The sequence below is a fragment of the Buteo buteo genome, chromosome Z, assembly GCF_964188355.1.
Source record: "Buteo buteo chromosome Z, bButBut1.hap1.1, whole genome shotgun sequence".
In the NCBI taxonomy this organism is placed as follows: Eukaryota; Metazoa; Chordata; class Aves; order Accipitriformes; family Accipitridae; genus Buteo; species Buteo buteo.
Genome location: NC_134204.1, coordinates 55,637,733 through 55,658,069, shown reverse-complemented (window position 1 = coordinate 55,658,069; position 20,337 = coordinate 55,637,733). Strand labels below are relative to the sequence as shown.

The 20,337-nt window shown below is 40.5% G+C and overlaps 1 protein-coding gene across 7 annotated transcripts in view; it reads right to left on the bottom strand.

Moving 5' to 3' along the window:
* The window catches only part of NRG1 (neuregulin 1), a 183,233-nt gene that overhangs the window by 8,915 nt on the left and 153,981 nt on the right, over positions 1 to 20,337 (bottom strand). For 3 of the 7 annotated variants that reach the window (XM_075020270.1, XM_075020272.1, XM_075020268.1), the window contains 3 exons: positions 20,106 to 20,235; positions 13,239 to 13,297; positions 2,199 to 2,301 (listed from right to left, as the gene is read on the bottom strand). In XM_075020270.1, coding sequence (XP_074876371.1) covers positions 2,199 to 2,301; positions 13,239 to 13,297; positions 20,106 to 20,235 — 292 coding nt within the window. Of the gene's footprint in view, positions 1 to 2,198; positions 2,302 to 6,839; positions 6,864 to 13,203; positions 13,298 to 13,955; positions 14,024 to 20,101; positions 20,236 to 20,337 lie in introns of those variants that run through there. The other 4 variants (XM_075020269.1, XM_075020271.1, XM_075020273.1 and 1 more) reach the window with 4 other exon arrangements.

Genomic DNA, 20,337 nt, shown 5'->3' with positions numbered 1-20,337 from the left:
GATACTTTTGGCAGGGTAGAACAGCGTAAAATATAACCATTTTCAATCCTGTTTTGAACTCAAGGGGGCTATTCCAAGCTTTCCAAAAAGGAGAGGGGAAGGAAAACAATAAATATGTTAAAGCTTGATTGCCCAGGAAGCATAAAGACAAAGAAAACATGACTTGACACACTGCATTTTACATATTTTCTCTGTGTGTATGTGCCTGGATAGTGGAAGATGTTTAATTTATGTCCCTCCACATGAATGGTATAAGCAGACATGGCTGCCTTGCAAATGCTCCTGTCTCAGCAGGACACAGTCCCTGTCCACATGGGCTTTGTATTTGGAGGATAACCAGACATCATCTTAGGACACACAGGTGGTTAAGGCTGATGGAGAGTGCAGCGCCAGGAGATATCTGAGCAGCTATCCAAAGACCTGCCTGGGCTGAGAAGCAACACAGGCAAGGGTTTAACTTGATTTCACTGCACCCCTTCATGAGACCTTGGAGACCATGGGAGCTGAGGACAACCCAAGTCCCCTGACATGGTAGAGAAAGTGGGTTCTAGAGGCAGTTTGAGTTCATCATATATGGGTCTGAGATCCTGGCACATACTGCCTGGGAATCTGTCCCTAGGAAATCACATTACTTCCCACCTTTAGTGATCAAGGTATTCACATTTTGCATGCTTCCATGTGCGCTGTTTGTCCTCTAGTAAAAGGACACTAACGAAAAAAAGAAATTACTCCAGGAAGCTGAGAAGAAAGAATACTGGGAAAGCTAATGTGTACCTCACTTATTCTGAGAAGCCTTTCCCTTAACATAAATGACTTGCAAATAAAGCACCTCTGAGTTAAGACTCAGTGTCAAAGACATTGCCTTAGCATTTGACCAGCAGTATCTCTTGCAAAGAGACCAACAAAACCTAAGCCATTATATTTTTATTTAGTGTGTTCTCCTAACACCATTCCAGGATTTTCCCCGGTTTCTTGGTTTTCCCCTATTAGGAGGAAAGAGCACGTGGGGAACATCTCACAGATAGCAGTCTGGCATTACTGCTGCAATGGGAGGGCCATGAACTGGCAGCTCACTTTCACTTTCATCAGCTGTGTTTGAAAACGTTTCACTTTTGGCTGGCAGTGATCACTGATGTCTGGGACAAACTGTGACAAAGCATCCAGAGTCCTGATGGATTCTGGGAGCTCTTTATATAGAAAACTGTACTTCAGGACCCTGACTAAATGTTTGTTGAAATTCATGGGGATGTCTTGGCTGATTTCGAAGAACTTTGGACCAGGAAATTGTTCAGCTGCCCTGGCTTGCCAGTTGTCATTTCTAAAAGTAGTAATTGATCAGATTCTTTATTATTGTTTCAGTCGTTCCCCACTGACCACTGGCACAAGGTTGTGGGTTGGACCAGCGTGTGTGTGTGTGTCTGGATTCTCACGGAGGGGGGGAAAATGATCCCCCCCCCCCCTTAACACATCTATTATTGCTGGGGCTTACAAGGAAAACCAACAACCCAACTGCCAATCAGGCCCTGCAACAGTAAATCAGGTTTATACAAATGTAGAAGATTTATGATAAGTGTTCTCTGTGTTTTCATGGGGAGATTTATAAAAGCAGCCAGAAGTTTTGGAAGCACAAATCCTGCTGATGTTCAGTGTAATTTATGGTCCAGAGCGCCTCATGCATGTTTGAGAGTCACCCTCAGTAATTTACAGAGACTCACAGAATGCATTTAAGTGCCTACTTTTGCGTTGGGAGCACTTTCACTTTTGTTTCTTTGGCCTTTGGTGTTTAGTAACTTTTAGCACCATTAATCTTGCCTCAAGTACAAACAAACTAGGCTGATACGTAAAATTTACTGCTGCAGAGCAACATGATTCCGGTGTTGGGGTTTGTTCCTTTCCAGTTGAGGAAACCAGCTGATAGACAAAGAACTGCAAGAACTGCAAGTCAGTGAAATTTGCTCAAGTCACATTTGAAGGGTGAGAAACCTTTCAGATACCTGTCTTATCTTTGCATTACTGATGGACATGGAGACCTGCACCCCTCTGGCTGGGACCAGAGCACCCTGGCCACAGATTTGTCTCTTCAGCTCACCTCTGGAGAAACCCATATACAACGTTATGCTCAGAGGATTAGAAGCTACAGTCAACTGGGAAGGCCCTGACCAACAACTATACATATAAAAAAGAAGAGAAAAGTTTACTTGGTTTTGCAGTAGGCCACCACACACATGATGCCAACTACTAGAAGGGCAATGCAAATGCCAGTTATGGTCAGCACCCGTTTCTGGTACAGTTCTTCAGCTTCTAGAAAGGGACAAAAACAGAGAAGGTCACAACATGGGAGAATGGCTAGGCAAGGAGCACACAGGCAACAGCTGGCATGCTACAAACCACTGCACAGATTCACACAGCCACACGGAATCACAGCCACCACACTTCAGGCAGACTCATTATTGACTGCAAGGAGAACAGGACTACACCATAAGCTCTTAACACAGTACTGGAGACAAGCAATCATTCGTACCATTACAGTCAAAAGTAATTTTTTTTGTTTAAGTCAACAACCATAGTATCTAAGAAACAACTTCACAACTGACAAACACTCAGCATTTGCTGGAAATAAAAATGCAATGCACTAAGGTAATAACATGAACTTGCAAATGCTGTGGAAGTTTTACTCTGCAAAGACAGCTGGAATGAAGGCCAATTTTATGGGCCTTAAGAGAAATTTATTTTCTTATTATCTCTTTTGGGTTGTTTTCATATCCAATGTCCCTCTGCCCCCATGTCAATTTATATCTCAGTTGTCTTTACAGATAGATTTCAAAATATCCTTCTACATTTGAGACAAGAGCTTGGCTTGTAATTATATCACCAATGGAAATGAAGACAAGTTTTGAGCTCTGGTCATAAAATTCAGACTCTTTCTCCAGTGCTCCTCCAAAAACACAGCAATATCAACAACCATCAGTGCCTTGTATCAGAGAAATGTTGGGTTTCTACTTGCATCTCTTTGTGTCCAGCAAACGAACTGTTCTGTCTAGAGCAGCAGCTTGCTCAGTGATGACAACTTGTTACCGATCTCACTCATCAGAGATATTTCACTATTATAAAGATGTTAGTAGCACTGGTAATGTTTGGGTTGGAGCTACCCATGCATTCCAGCCTCACTCATGCTTGGCAGAGAGCATCACTGTGTGCTGTGCTGGGGAAACATTATGTAAGGAGTGTTGAAACAGAGGCGCGTTCTGTGTTGACACTTTATGGATGTGGATTTGCATTCCTGCTTTTAGGACAAAAATGGGTGTCTAGCTTTTCTTAAGTCTTATTTTTGATTAAGCAGACAGCCCAGAAAACTTGCTCTGGAGGATCCAGACCAGATGGTGGCCTTTAGTCAGACTGCAATATTGACCACAGTCGCAATACCAGTAGGTGATTAAAAATAAATGAACGAATAAAGCTTCACACTACTTTGGGATAAATGCCAGCATTATTCCTGCTGGAAGGGACTTGCATGAACACAAAAGGTCTGTGGGGCAATTCACCAGGAGGTACAGAGATGCACAACGGTTCCTCACATGTGCTATGAGTCTCTGTCCATCCTTAAATGATGTGCTGTCATAAATGTCATGCTGGAAAATGCTCCCTACTGAAGAGGGAGCAATCCTTCCTCCAATGTCTTTCCTGGGCTTTTCTCATTTAGTTTTAAAGTTGCTGTGGGAAAATGGTAAATATTCCATGCAACAAAGCAAAAAGAAATCTTAATTTCTCTGATACAATGCACCTTACCATGGAATGAATTTGTCCTACAAGCCAAACACCTTGTAAACCAAAACACCAGCAAACACGTCATGAGCACTGTCAGACAAAATTAATAGCACCGATTATAAACAAGGGGGGGGGGAGGGGAGGGAAGAAGTGAGTTCAGTAAAACTAGGATGCTGCAAAAATGTATTAAAGAAAACAAAAATATAACTCCAAGAACAGAAAGTCAAAAAAGGTAAGGAAGAAAGGGTTGAAGTTCCAAATGAAACGAAACAAAACGAAACAAAATGAAACAAAACGAAACCAAACTAAACCAGGACAAAGAGAAAAAGAGGAAGGTGAAATATAGGGAAAGATAGGGTTAAAGGATTGAGAAGTCAACTGCAGGCCTGGCACAGCATGCTTGATACTGGAAAAAACAGAGTGAAGAAATGCTTGGGGACGAAAAAAAAGGCTGAAGCAGAGTGTGAAGGGATTTCTCATACAGCATAACTCCTCGCCTAGGCTAGTTAGTGGCACTTAATCCCCTTCCCATTTTTGCCCCTTCTGAAAGCGCTTATTAGTTAGCCATGGAAATGGTATATTACGAGGATGTCACAGGAAACAGGAGAATTGCGCTAAGCAATTTAGGGGCAAATTTTAAATGCTTTGAATTATTCTTTTTTCTTTTGTTCATGCTGTCAGCTGTTAGCTTGTGAAAGCAAAATGAATAAGGACATATCAACCCGTTTTTTTTGAGAGGAAAGGAGAGGAGGAAGAAGATTAATTAACAGTGGAAACTCTGCTTGGTTGTTTATACTCAGGAAAAAATTGCACTGACTCCAGGAGGCCCGCTCCAGGCTGAGACTGTTTTAAATGAGCTGGGCAGCTGGCCGGTGATGGGTCTGCTAAGGCTGCCAGTGGGTTGAGGCTTGTCGCTTGTGTGTTGGACGCCCCTGGGCTCTCACCCACTGCAGGGGAGGGGAGTGCAGCAAGGGAACAGGGTGGTGGGTGCAGCCCTGAGCAGTGCTCCTTGCACTGGCATGTCTGCTGGGACTGTAGGTCTTGAGAGACACAGAGAGGTAAACCCTGGAGTCTGCTTTCGTTGCCTTAATTCCCTCCTGCACCCTTCGAAATGAGGCCCATAGGAAGATCCAGCTTGACATGGTATGCATGAACGGTGGTGCCGCCATGCCCTCCCTCAAGCCACGAGGGGAATGGCTGCCTGGGAAGGCAGAGGCCTCTGGGCATATCTTGCCTAGTAAACCCACAAGCTCCCATGTAAACCTGGCTGTGCTCCTGGCTGACAGTGTCTCCCTGCCCGGGACAGCAGGGACCGACTGGGGGACGTCCGGGTGTCCTGTGAGGACGGGACAGGATCCTGGCCATGGATCTGGAGGTGGCATGGTGCCTCATGATGAGCCTTGGCCTCTCTGTTTAAGGCCAGAAGAGTTTGTGAAGCAGGGACTGAACTGCTGCGGGGCCCTTGCAGTTATACTGGGTCTCACCCCAAAACTGCCCTCTCTTTCTGACCAGTGTTAACGTTTACAGAGCCAGTTAATGATGCCCAGCCAAATAACATGTGCTGTGTTTGCAGTGGTCATTGAACTAGCTTGAAAAAAATAATACCAGCCTTAGGGAAAAATCTGTAGAGAAAAGTATGTGCAGTGAGAATTTAGAAAACGTTTTAGCCTGTTAAGTATTAAAAATCGTTTGAATACATTTCTCCCCCCTGCATAATGCTAGGAAAATCAAATCAATGTGAGACTTAAGTCAAGATATTAAATCCCTCTATGTGCAGCCTTTCGAATATGCACATTATGCAATTAATTTCACATCATCTTAATTTATACATAATTGATGACATATATGGTCTTAAATTTGCTCTGTTTTAAAGTTTTTCTTCTTACAGGTCTCTGGGGATTTTGAAGAGAATTTCATTCCGAGAGGTGGTTCCACTGATGTAATTTCATATATGAAGCCAAATTTGCAAGTCAGTTTTCTAAAGCATTTTAATTTAATTCCTCATATGTTAATGTAGCCATATATCTTCTACTATGAGCTAGTACTTATGAGTGAGAATTAATATTAACTTGTGATAATAATAATAATGATAAGCTGGGTTGTGAGAGATTTTTAAAATTTGGACTTGTAATGGGTTTTCCACAGTTCACAGCTTAAACTAATGACATTTTGTGGGGGCATTTTTAATAAGAACATGAACTAAAACTGTGTGAAAAGCATCACTGGCTGTTTTTTCTCATTGCCGACAATTTTAGGAGGTTCCAAACTAAAACTGACCTGAATTCCAGGCTAGCCTGTTCAAGAGATGCATTATTTATGCCCTTGATTACTAAATTTTAGTCAGATAAGTACAGTCTATTCATGAAGAGGACTTACAAGACCTATTTCTATTATATTTAAGCTGAAGTGTAAAAATAGTACCCAGTGCCAATATTCTTGGTTGGGTCCAATATGAGTTTGGTATTAGAAATATTGAATATATTTGCTGACTTGAGGATCTGGAGTCTAGCTGTAAACCTTTACTTCAGTTCACTTCTAGTTTACAGACCTAGAAATTAATGTATATATGCATACCATTTACACATATGTATATGCATCTGATTTACATACCTAGCTGTGGGTTTAGACATAAAACTTTACTTGGAAACCAGAGCTCAAAACTGTAAATCTGCAGAATTTTAAGTGGCCATAACAGTATATCTTTTTTTATAGACTGGTTAGTCATTTTGCTTAATGCTTACAGTGTTTCCAAAATCCGTCAACCCTAGAAGAACTTAGCAAAAGCAAATGTCAAAACAGTCAAAATTACACAGCAGAAAAATGAATGTACACTGTGTTATGAATACTTCAGTACTAGAACTCCTTAGGTCTGGAATATCCTATCACTATTATCATTTAGTGACCTGATCTCTGCTAACATTTTGAAGAGGGTTGTTGTTATAGCTGTATGATCCCTTCTAAAGCATAAAGAAATTGGTTAGGAATTGAAAAGGGGAGGTGGAGAAAAAAAATAAAAATGGGTTTATCTCTCAGGCTCTAAAATCTGTAGGCTAAAAGGAATGATTGGTCCATACCCATAAATTCAATCCCAAGATGCTCTGCCAATGCAGAAAGTTGACAAAAAAAGAAAGAAAAAGGAGAAAGTTTCAGAAAAGAGCAATACACTGTACTCAAAAATAAATCATATATGAGAATTACAGCTATTCTGTATCTGCACATGAAATATAGGGCAAAGGGGCATGTGGTTACATGGGCAGTGCTCAAGTGTGCCTCTGTAAGCTACATGACCAGACCTTCTACAAGGGTTACACACCAAAATACATACGGGGGATCTCAACAGCCACAGTGCAGGGAATGCTGCAGGAACCATTAACCCTTAAAAACCTGACTCAGATGAAGGGGGCTATGGCTTGATGACGCCATGTGAAACAGCTGATTGTTTTTAGATGGGACCATGAGAGCACAGGGATGCATTACAAGGGGTAGCTTTCCCCTGCAAATGGGTAATGCATTGCCCTTCCTTCTGGCCCTGCTCCTGTTCCCAGTATGCAGCTCCTTGCTCTTGTGGGTTGCGACCTGGAGGTGGCTGGGACTGTTTGCTCAGCAGTGGGAGCCCTTCTCAGCTTTGCAAACTGACTGCAGCAGGGCTCTTGTTTCTGGAGAATGAGGAGCCAACCCCTTTTACCCTGCCTTTGGGCTGCACTGCCCCTCAGACCAACACTTGCTGGCTGGCTGGATGCACCCTGGGGTGCAGGGGCTGATACTGCTTACATGGATCACCTGCCTAAATTAGCACCCCCAGGCCCCAGCAGCCAGGGGAAAAGAGGAACACAGGTTTCCCTCCAGCAGGTACCCTAGAAGACACTTCCCACAGGGCCAATACCATAACCATGGTATCTCTCACTTTCTTTATCTTTGTGTGCTGTGAAATTTAAATCCAGTCCTAATTTTCTGACAAAATGGATATTTTATGTAGTTTGTACACATGGGGAATGCCAATTCTTTCCTGTTAATCAGTAACATTTTAAGGGTTGAGTAAGGTGGAATCCATTCAGGTCTCTTCCTGAAGAGCCAATATTACATGCCTACATGAACACTGCTAACGATACACATTAGTTGCATAGAAAGCTTGGTTAAGTCTTCAATAAAATGAATGACATGCCCATGCACATATATTGCTGTATTTATGCCTCCTTATAGGAAAGATGCCTAGCCTGGATGTAATTTAATTTTATGGGAAGTCACTGATATCATGCAGTTTCTATTTCAGATAATTCAATGGGAAGTTGGTACTTAAAATGGGAATATATTCTGGCTGAAAGCCCTAACAAGAAAACATGCTGAAGAAACATGCATTGCTTATTCAAACCTAGATGTCATGTAGCTCTTATTTACCTTTGCTATTGTTAGCTACATTCCCTAGACCTGATTAAAAGAAAGCAGAATATCCCAACACTTCTCATTTTATAAACAGGTCATTATTTTTGATCTTTTCCTATTTAACCCAATATTGTTGCATACTTTTTACATGCAATGTGGTTTCTATTGAATATTTCTCCAGGTACTTCAAGAAGAAATACAATTAATTACTTTTAACAAGTCAGTTTTCATTCTGGACGTGATTTTTGTGAGGGCAGTATTGGAAGAAAAAATGCTTGGGAAGACGGTGTTTTCCAAAAAGTGACTTACAAGTACAACTCATTGGATGTATTGTATCATGCTGGGGTCCAGGGTCTACAGAACAAGAGTATGATGCCTGGAAATGCTGGAACAGGTCCTCCAGGACTGCATGCTGTTTCATGAGTGGTGTGACACAGCTGCTGAGCACCCAAGATTTTGAGGTGGCTACTCCATAGAGGTAGGTGGGTGGATAGCCTGGGGATATGGTGCTGCCCAGTGAGGGCACAGCGAGCACAGTTGCAGGTTTTGTATGGAGACCTTGCACCTAACAAGGGAAGGACCCATTTGGATCAACCACATGCAGCAGCAGAGAAATTCAGTGAGACCAATTTCACCTCTGAAGCATCAAGGTGCCTAGTTTCTTAAGTCATTGCTTAGTTTTCTTATTAAATGTGTTCTGTGGGTAATAAGAAATTCTAAAAAAGTTTCTTTTTCATGTAATTTGAATTGAAAACAAAGTAAAATCCCCCAAAGTATCACAGAACATAAACCCTACATGTTGGTCAATTCTGCTTGAGAGGCTGGGATGCTGCATCTCTTCGTGAGGCTTAGGATCCACTTTGGATCCTAAATCTTGATTCATTTCAGTGGTACTCAGTCTGAAAAATCAATTTTGAACTTGGGATGTTGAGTCCTATGGCTCCTGTAAAAGTGTTATCCTACAACTGGTTAGAGTCTCAGAAGTACAGAAGATGTCCTTTCTTAATTACAGTATTCTATCATAGCAATTTTAGCATTTAATGAGCATTAACTGACCAGTTGACAGTGAAAAACTGTTTTCTTTAACCTTGAGCAGAAGACAGACAATGACATTTTTCAAATCTGTTTGCATCGTTTAGGAGTCTTGGTCTCAGCAAATAAAGAGTACAATTTAGGGTGCTGAAAGGCTTTAGAAAATGAAAATTTCAGGTAAGGTTGTCTAGTACCCTCATAGAGATGTGACCACTTAAGAAATATATAGGTATTGAGAAATACTGAATTAGTAAAATTGCTGAAAAATGGACTTTTGAAGATCTGTACTTTATGTTGAAAGACTGAAAAATTGAGGCCATTACAGAGTAACAGCAGTTTTGGTCATCCCTCTAGAATATCATAGCTTTACACAACTCTTGCCCCCTTTAATTTTTCAGCCAGGCTCATCTTGACAGTACGCAGTAGAGGCTGTCATCTAAACAGAAATTTCCCTCTGCCCCTCTCTTGTCACTGTCCCTCTTGCTCACCAAGGATGGCAGAGCTGGAATGGACACAGTTTAAACTGGTGTCCCACACTGAAACACTTGCCTTCAGGAAGGCAGAGACCACATTCAATTAATGCCTGAGACAGCTCACAGCATGCCCCACAAGTTGTTCTATATTCACAACACATATATAACTGTTAACTAGTCAAGTAAGTAAGTCAATTGGCCCTTTGGGTGGGGTCCTTGACCCATCTGGGGCATTTGGAAGGACAAAGAGTTTACCTGTGATTATGCTCTAGAGAAGTTTCCTCAACATTCTATTAATCCAAGGCTCCACCAGTGTTTCTTATCCCAAGGTTCATTCTGCACAGTGTTGCTATAAGAGTTCTCATGCGTAGCTACATAAAAACGAGCCAAAACTTTTAATGTTAACTCATTACTTTTATTTTCCTCCATTTGCTTTGCTTCCTTGTCTTCAAGGGAGTGAATGTGTGAACATTCAAAACCAGCAAATATATCTGCATGGAAGAGATGTATTTTTGCCACATTTCTGTGGACCACCTTCTGGTGTCTTATGGACCAATGGTGGACCATGAGCCTCAAAGTCAAAACCACCGCAGCAAAAAGCCAGGGTATTGGGGAAAACACCTGGTAGCAGCTGTGACTGCTGTGCTCAAAGAAAGGACATTACAGGGTCTGCCAGCCAGACTCCAGAGACCAGCAAAACTAGCACAGCTTGTTCTTTAGTGTTCCCTGGTCTCCAGTGGCAGTAAGGACCACTTGAAGGAGAAAAACTGTGTAGCTGCAGTGTTGGAGGTCACTGTGGAAGTGGGGAACCTAACAGCCATCATCTCTTGGCCACAACAGGTTGTCCCATGGTTTAGTGTGTTTGCAAAGCTGGAAGCCAAGGCACAGTGAGCCTAAACATGTGCTTTCCAGTAGTCTCCCTCACATCCATTCCCAGTTATGCTCAGATTTCCACTTACAGAAAGGAAAGACATTTCTATGGAAGAACTTTTCTTAAAATGGAGATCCACCTCATTTCCTGTGTCTCTTTTCAACCTATTTCTAGTGCACCCTCATAACTGAATCCTCCAGGGATAACCAAACCACTGCCAAGATAAGCCAGTTAGCCTTGCACTCTGTTGGGACAGGGGATTTCTAGAATGCTTAGCATCAGCCTTGTTTTGATCTTGCAACAGGCCCTCAGCAAAGCTCATAAGTTCAGGACTCTTACAAATACCAACTCTAGGGCAGATTTCTGAAGTTAACTTTTTCTCAACAGCCAAATACAGAGCCTTAAGATAGTGACAGCTCATCAGTAGGCACACTTGGTGTGGAACCCCATTGACCCTTTCTTTCCAAATGAAGAAAGACCCTCCTGAAAGAAAATAAAATTAGATAGCACTGTATAGTTCACATGTACACTTTCATTTCCTACTGGCACTTATGCTGTTTAACATCCTGATTTGCTCTATACTTTGCAAAAGCTGCCTCTACAGAACTAAGTTAATCACCCACAACACTTGGTGCAAGGTATGAACTTGGCTTTAAGCTCCAAATGCAACATTTGCCTGAAGATCTAAGTCCCATTTTTAATTGTATACTCTGGTCTGCGTTGGGTGTAATAATAAAAAGTCATATAAATGCTTCTTCATTTATTTTTTTGGTTAGATATAAATGTACACTCACTGGACCCTTCCCAAAAGTGTATTTTTAAGATTTGTAGCAGTTCAAGAAACCCAACATTATACTGCAGATGCAGGGTAGGCGGAAGTGCCAGAGTCTCAGAGCCATTGCCTGAGAGTAGCCTGAGGTAGGTAGCAGTGTGGTCTCCTTCCAGTGCATTTCAAGGAGAGGAGGGCTGGACCAGCATAAATACTTACAGCTGAGCATAAGTCCTGCAGCAAGGCAAGGGCATCTATGCTTTTCCCATGGAGGCAACTTTAGAAAATCTCAGCCTGGTGTCTACTGCTCACAGATTCCTTTAAAAATCCTAACTAGAACTAGAGTTAGGAAACTGAAAAACTAATAAAGAAAAACCCAACTACTCCCCCTTCCCCCTTCCCCCCTCTGCCCTTTTTTTTTCTGGTTAGGAAAATGAATTTATGATCAACATACAATTCTTCCATGGTTTTCAGGGTAAATTCAGCAGCAAAAAAATGGATCTCATATTTTTACACTACCTCCTTTTAAATGATTCTTTTACGATCAGAAAACCTTAACTGCACTTTTCACCACAATACACAGAAAAGGCCATTTAAATCTAACATTTGGTAAACTTAAACACTGTAACAGCATAAAAATTTTGAAATCCATAGTTACCAGAGGCATTTTAAAAATAACTCACACTAGTAAAGCTTTTAAAACAGGACATAAAATACACACTTGAATGCTGGAAGGTCTGGTCTCCAGTCAGCACCCTTGGGATTTACATGGGTAGCTTCCATGATGGGCAGTATGAATTATGTATGGGCATTTTTCATCCATCAGTATAAGAGAAAACCTATGCATCTCTTCAGGCTCCAAAATGTCCAGCACATGCTAACAGCTCTTTGTCCTATATACTAATGGAAATTAAATTAAGCTAGCCTAAAGTCTCTGAAATCTTTCTGTGCTGACAAGTAATACATCAAAAAAATAGTTCCTATAATACTGCTCTTAGATCATAGTACATTCTGATGCCAGCGACAATTAATTATGAATAGTACACATGCATTAAAATGTAAGATCTAAGCAATTTTCTTATATGTTACCTTTGACTTTGCTATAGCCAATGAGAGAAAATAAATATTCAGTGTACTTTCTGTTTCCTCCCTGACAAGTAATAATAATTAACTTGTCCCTCCATGGGAAAGCTTAGGAGATATGTGACTGCAGTGCTGATTCTACCAGCAGTCTGACACAGACAGACTCCTCTGTGTGTGTGTGTCTGTGTGTGTGTCTGTCTGGTACATTTCTTTGGCCAATTAATCTGGCTCTGAAATACTTGATCTCTTGCACCTGTTACCCATGAATAAATGTGTCAGACCCCATTGTTTATGCCGTCTCTCCCCCTTTTCTTTGTCTTTCTGTGATCTTTCCCCTGAAATTTGGACAATGAGGAGGAAGAACACTTTGATCCTGTTTGGCATGTGCTCATTAGAAATGATGAAAGTGTGTCAATTACCTTTAACTTGTAGGTCCAAATACAAATCTCATATGCAAGTAGAGGATTAGCTACTTGTCCCTTTGTTGGGGGAATACTGGTCTGTGTAGACACTCATAAGCTTTTTGTGGCAAATAAAATGTGAGACTTTCAAAAAGTCATTTTTGCACTTTTACTACTTGATGTCAGTGGAGAGTCTGTATCACACCATTTGGTGTTAATTTCACAGTGTTCCTAAGTTCTGCCTTTCCCCATAACCTCAATGCCAAACAATCCAGGAGAGTACTGCAATTGCTTTTTGTTATCATTTTCATGCAACAGGCAGAGACAATCAATATTAGGCCTTAGGCAACAAATCTAGTTACAGATTAAAAAAAAAAAAATTGGAGGAAAGATGCAGCGACAAGAAAGCAGCACCAACTGAGCATGCTTCTATTGCGGCACAGACAGAAAGGTAGTGGACGTACTGTAGAAGCTGGCCATTACGTAGTTTTGGCAGCGATCACCAGTAAATTCATTTGGGCACCTGAGAGGAAAAACAAACAAAAAAAAATGGTAGAGAAAAAACAGAGAAAAGAGAAGAGGTGAATATATGCTAAGAAAGAAGCTCCTTCAGTGTGAACTGATATGACTTGGTGAGTTCACTTTCAGAAACTGAATCTCGGTTTACTGTGTCAAAATGGCTCAAGATGTTGAGAGCAACTCATTTGCTCTGTGGAAATGGAAAGAAATCCCCCCCTTTAAAACCAGCCCAAACCAAACCAATCCAATCCAGATCAAAGTGTGTTTCGAGATGTGAGACAGAAATTCACCATTCCAAATTCCCGAATTGCTTTTAGGATGCACTTTCCACAAGGCAGTGAGGACACAAGATTTGTACATCACTCATCTCCATGAGTTTGCTTTTTTAGGATTGCACTTAACAGCAGTCTCCCAAACAAGAAAGCTGCCAGTGTGTGCAATACAAATGCATCTGCAAACGGATGGAAAGATCAAAAATAACACAAATGAGAAACATTTTGGAGGTCAATAATGCCATGGTGTACAAATTTTACTTTAGAGAATCAAGTCATAAATTATTGCATAAAGAGGCCGGTTCCAGCTGAACTGTGAAAACACCAAGTACTATTGATTTTGTTGCTGTAGTTGGGGAAGAAAGCAAAGTTCAGATTATTTTAACATACTTTCTTGGTTTTGGATTTTCATGGGCAGAGTTTCAGTACATCTTGCTCCAGTGAATCCAGGTTGGCACCTAAAGGGCAAAAACGTGATAAGCAATAGTACACCAAAACCACTGCACTAACAGACTGACATCTGCTGGCCTATGGAGATGGGAGTGCATTAAGTGACCTCCTGGTTAGGTGTTAGGGAAAAATGATCAGAAAAGGGGCAAGAAAGTGTAACCTTTCCAGAAGATAACACTTTGCAAAATTTACAGCAATAATCCACCAGAGAAAAAAATCTTGGAAGTCTTTTTGCTTGTCTGTTTTGAAAAAGAAAGAAGAATCAGGGCTAGCAAAAATGTGTATCAGCTCATTGCTTATTCCACCTCATGAAGGGACCAGATTGAGTGTTTTTAAATTTGCAATGCAGTGTGTAACAGCAATTTACACTGTTGCTTTCATCAGTCACATAAATCCTGTGAAAATACCATGATTTCCCTATTTCTGTAACAGCACGCTGTGTCTTCCAGTAATTTCCTTTGAAGGGGAATAGTTAAAACAGCAATCACAGAAAAGCCAAAAAAAATTCCAAAAAGTGAGAAGACAAACTCAAACCCAAAGGCAGGAAGTATATTCAACATGACTGACAAATTGAAAAATAGTCAGTCCATTCAATAAATAAGATGAGAGGGCAGAGGTGCTCTCAAAATTTGAAGCCCCACAGCTGTCCTCCCTTTCAGTTCCTAAGCTCTTCTGCGGAAAACTTCAGTGCAGTTTTCCCCTTGGTCATAGTGAAGGAATTTCTCTTCTGTGTTTTGCCTGTCTTTTCTTCTGCTGCTGGCTGTCAGTTCTTCCTTCACCTTTATTCTCCATTTTGGGGCAGAGCTCAGGCTCCCAGAATATCACCATAGCAATGCAGGCTCCTGTGCTTCAGCCATAAGTGTGAATGACTGTCCACCACACTAAACATCTATAGATTTTAATCTTCTTTCCTCCTCCTTCTTCTACCTACTCTTACTCAGCGTGTAACCTGACATTACCTGATATCTGCATCCTTGAATACATCACTTGTGTTGCCTGTATTTCTGATGCTCTCCATGATTTTGCTATGGTGCAAGAATCTTCCCCTCTTTTTCTCCTGCTGCCAATCTGGTACTATCCTCCTTTTCAAACTGCTTCATCATTTACTCGCCAGGGGCCGAAAAACCTTCTTATTTGCAAATGCATGTTGTTCAGAATAATCTTCCACCTCTTCTGTCCACTCGAGTTTCATGTGCATTGAAAGCTGTCCTGATATTTTAAATTCCACTCTTCCACAATTGCCTCTAGCCCTAAGGGTCAGGGATGCTGCCCTTGTACAAATGGGACTTGCAGAAAATCACTTTGGCAGAGGACCAGTGTCAGGCATAAACGCTAGTATCTTGTTCAAATAAACCAGGCAGGAATGATTTTTTGTATAATAAAGGTATGTATTGAGGATCTGCAGATGATTCTTTGGGGCTGATTTGCTGTAATGATGTATTTTTTATTAAGGAATGGAGTTTATGTTCTTCAGAGCTAAGGTCCTACCTTTTGATAAGTATGCAGGGTAGAGACATCCCAGTCTCCACAGATATATTCTGTTGAGAAAAATGCAACAAGGATAACTCTGTAATGAAAAGGTGATATTACTGGGCACCATAGAAGACTTTTTGCATCTTTGATAGAAGGCAAAATGCCTTTGATAGAAGCCATTTTGATCTGTGATACTGAACAAGAGTAAGAATGTTTTACCCCTGTGATTTCAGTTTTATTTTGCACTATGGTGATCTAGTTAAATACTCATCCCTGGAAAGCTGGTATTCACACCTGCATTGGCTTTCATTTCATAGGGACCTCTACATCTTGTTTGTCAGGCTCAACCCTACACAATCCTAATGAACGTGCTGCTGATTAAAAGCCTCAGGCTCTGCTCCTGCTGCTGGCTGCTGGTGGTTGCTTGCTCCATCTGTGCTTGTTTTCAGATGTTGGTGCAGCTGTGGAGGTGATGAAAACAACTGGAGCACTAGGGTAGACAATGCTGAAATCACTTCCAGACTGAGCAGGGTCAGCCCTGTTGAGATGGCGCTGAAAACAGTTCAGGTGTGTTTATACTCACCCTGAAACCATTGTCAGGAAATGGACTGCAGGACCTGCCACTAAGAATGGGTCCAGGGTGGGCCAGCCGAGATGAGAGCTGAGATGAGCCTGTCTGCCTAGGATTATGTGTGAATGCTAAAGGCATTTTGTCAGATATGCAGTGTAGCACCGTTTCCAGTGTTGTTTGGCAGGTTGTTTACTGCAGATTGTGTTTTTACAAACAGCTTGCAATGGTGTCGTTTTCAAAACATCTTGTCCAGGTCAAAGTTTCCAGATGTTATTTCTTGTTGTGTCTTTCTTTTCCAGTTCATTACACACATACCATTTTCTTTTATGACACTAGCAAAAGTTGGAGACAAGCAACTCAAGGCAACAAGTAGACCTTTGTGCTGCCAGAGCCTTATAATTTCCTTTCTGCCTAAAAAAACAGGCTACTTGGACTATTTATTTATTTATTAACTGGGTGAAACCACAATACTAAACCACATATACTAAAATATTTGCTTTTTTCCTATACACACAGTAGTTGCAAAGAGTGGTATTTGCATGTGTTCAGAAGGCACTTCTCAGAACATCAAATGCATATCATCAAACTGTTTTTCAGCAGGAGAGGAATGGCTGGATGGATCAGGACCTCACATTTCCATTTCATCTGCTGCCTATAAACAAATGCATTGTGGGAGATTTTTTTTTTTCATGGGAAATACAATACACTTCCATATTTAGTCGTCCATTTCATAGCCTAAGTCAGAACTAGTATTCCTGTCCTGCCTGTTGAATGAGTATCTCTGGAACTTTTGTTAGTATCATGGAAACAAATTTTCTCTTTTTGCTGTTTTCAAGAATCTACTGTCAATTTCTATTTCATCAAGGCCTTTGCATGAAGATGGGTATAGAAAATAGCTATATCATTAAAAAGTACATCATTCACTCTTTTGCTGTTAAGAAAAGAAGCAGCATCCTTCTGTTAGAGAGAAGCATTATTTTCACCTACTGAAATTTGGATGTAAATTCATTTCTTCAGTAACAAAAAAGCACTAGAAAAGATGATCTCTGTGAGCAAGAAATCAATTAGTCAGACCAGCAGGGCCTTCATGGTAGGATACTTCAAAAGAATACTCTAAAAATGTAACAGATATTATATTCATATATATTTTTCTTCAAGGAAGAAGCAAACACTAGGAATTCTGGTCTTAATTTTGTATTTATTGAAGAAGCTATCTGATTTTTTGTCTTCAGTGAACTTGGAGATACATTTCCAACTGAACAGAAATGACTTAGGAACCTCAGTCTCATAGGAAGCCATTAACTTCCCGGCTTCCAATGTCTATGATGTTTTCAAAATATGACTCATGTTCCTATGAAACTTCTGAAAATTTTATACATTAGTTTATTTAAGTAGTCTCAAAGCTTCCTTTTTCATCTTTCCTATTTAGAGGTTGTTTTGTTCTGTCTGGGGTCATAATTAAAATACATGTAGGGAACATACATGCTACCATAGCTGTAGCTGTGCAATGCATTACTAAGTCTTGATGCATTTCTTGAGTATTTCACATGGTTACCTCTTGAAAGCAGGGAATTTTTTCAAAGTTCACACCAGTATCCATGACAGCAAGATCAGATCCAGTTTGGATCATTATACAATATATATTTTACAAAACTTTTTTTTTTTTTTTAATACATACCTAGACTTTAATAGAAGATGGATTTAGGAGCTTCTTTTTTTTAAATAGTATTGGGGGTTTACAAAACCAGAGATATCACTTGGAAAATTCCATGGTTGTTGTGAATCTGAGTCATGTTTTTTTGGTTAGGGATAAAACCAATTTAGAATGATATGGCTCATGCTTTAGAAATTTTGTTTTTGCTCTCAACAGATGGACCATATGGAAAAATGTGAACTTGCTACTGAGGCAGAAATATGAAGAGCAAGTACCATATTTCAAACATTCTGTTTCCACAGGCATGTTCTGGGGGAAGATTTATTTTCTCAGAACAATGAAGGCAATGTGTACTGGTTAGATACTTATTTTAATTAACACTGGAATATTAGAATTAAAAGTAGACATCTGTATTTTTAATGAAATAAGAAGAGAACCATATTTTGTCTCTTCAGTTTCCCAGTACACCCACTTTCAAGTACTCACACTTTTATTTCTTACATGGCTGTATTGTGTCCTGTTTTGCTACACAACACAAAGTTTTAGTTCTGGCAAGTATTAGAGGGCATAGCAAAAGGCCCTGCAAAATAGCGGTGGCCCTGACTGTTCTCAGGATAAGAATCCTTTTCCACTGCCTTACTGTAAATGAGATTCACCCTCTCTGATTTTACAGCTCTGATGCTTTTTCCAAATAGGTCTTGGGCCACCCAGAGACAGGCACATCTGTCAAATTTGGGAATTTCCTTTTCTTTGAACTCCAGCCCCAGAATTAAAGGTTATTTCTTGTCTACAAGAAGGAAAAAAAAATCTCCACTTCATCCAGGTGTCTCTGAGACATTTAATTAAAAAATTAGCCAATGTATAACTTCAAAGAACAAACACAGTCAGATCTCTGAATTTAAAAAAAAAGAGAAGTCCCCGTACCAGTGAAAATGAGGTACCTGAAACTGTCAAGACAATGCTAATCATTAGCAAGTCTGCTAGATGCTCAGCTCTGCTGCCCTGGAGTTTTCTGAGCAGTGTTTGGATACGAAGTTGAAACAGGCAGGTAGGCTCTTGTACATGCCCTGGAGAGTCATAGCAAACTGCTCATCTTGTACAGCTGGCTTATAATGATCATGTAAACTTAACACAAATCTTTCTCTCTCTCTCAAAAAAGAATCCAACCCACCAGAGCCAGTAACTTTTCCATATTCACTTCAGCTAAAAATGATTCTAAGATCAATAAAATATTCATCACTTTCAGCAACAGAGCAATCTGTGAAAAACCAAAGCAAAACAAAGCTTATAAAGTCCATGTAACATCCTTCTACAAAAAAAGAAGACGCACAAGTAAAACAGAACATTTGTGGGGTTTGGTATTTGTGAGGGTTTTTTTTGTCCTGGGTGCTTTTTAATTAACTGAAGAGACAAGCAGTCAATGCCTTCCCAACCTATGAAAGCATCATAGACCTTCACCTAACTCACCTACCAGAGTCATCTTAACAGTTAGTGTTTGATTTTTAGTCCTAGTAGACTGAAAATCTATGTAGTTACAGCAGATGACAGTCTTTACTGACCACTGTCTCTTGTCTGTCTGAAAACCAGCAATATCCTTATAAAAGTCCCCCCTTTCCGCTCAGTCCTGCTAGGTCCCAAGGGTGTTTGCCAAGGTTTAAATGCTGAGTTCCCTCTCAAGCCAGAGAGAAGCAGTAACTCACTATGACTAGTTCAGCTCCAGATGTAAATGCTTTATGGTGCACCACCAGGCAGGATGTGAACTCCAGTGCTGTAGATCTTCATGGATGTTCTCCAACATAATGGACTATTGCAACAGCCTGATACACCACAGGCCAGGATTTGAGAAAGGTGTGCAAGCACACCCTTAAAACTAAACTCATATGAATTCCTGAATCAAGATCCTCACATGAAATAGTAGCCTCCACCAAGTACCATGACATTTATTGGTTTTTATGCAATTAAACACAACAGCAAAAACTCCAGTTGTGAATCCGATCTGATCAGAAAGTGTTCAGTTACTAGAGTAGGCAATAGGAATAACCAGTTTGTCCTGTATAAAGGGTACTTATCCAATGCAGTTACTCACACAGCTTTTTTTGCTATTTGCAGTGTATTTAGTTTACAGTATCTGTTTCATTATTTCTAATATAAGGCTCAAGTTGTGTTACTTCATGCTGTGTAAACATCAATGGGGCTTGCTGTGCCAGTATCACATGGGAAGATTTCCTGGTTAGCCTCTATTATGCCTCATATATAGAACACAGAGGTCATTCTTGGTAGGTTTTCACATCCACATACTTAAAAACTAAGAAATTGTTCAGGTGCTCCTTTAAAGAAAAAGCATTTCTGGAACCTGGTGGCTCCACAAAAGTAAGCAAATAGGATATCTTACCTGCACAGATATCTTGGGGGGTTTGGAAGGTCTTTAACCATGTAACACTCTCCCCCATTTACACAGAAGGCTTTCTGCTTTACGTCACATTTTGTGAGATGACTTGTCCCAGTTGTAGATGTGGAAGTGGCTGGAAAAGACAAGAGTGAAAATACACATCAGAATGGCTTAGTTTTTCTTCCTGACTGGTAAGTGTACTTGTATGTGAGGGAAGAATTAAGGCCAGGGAGGA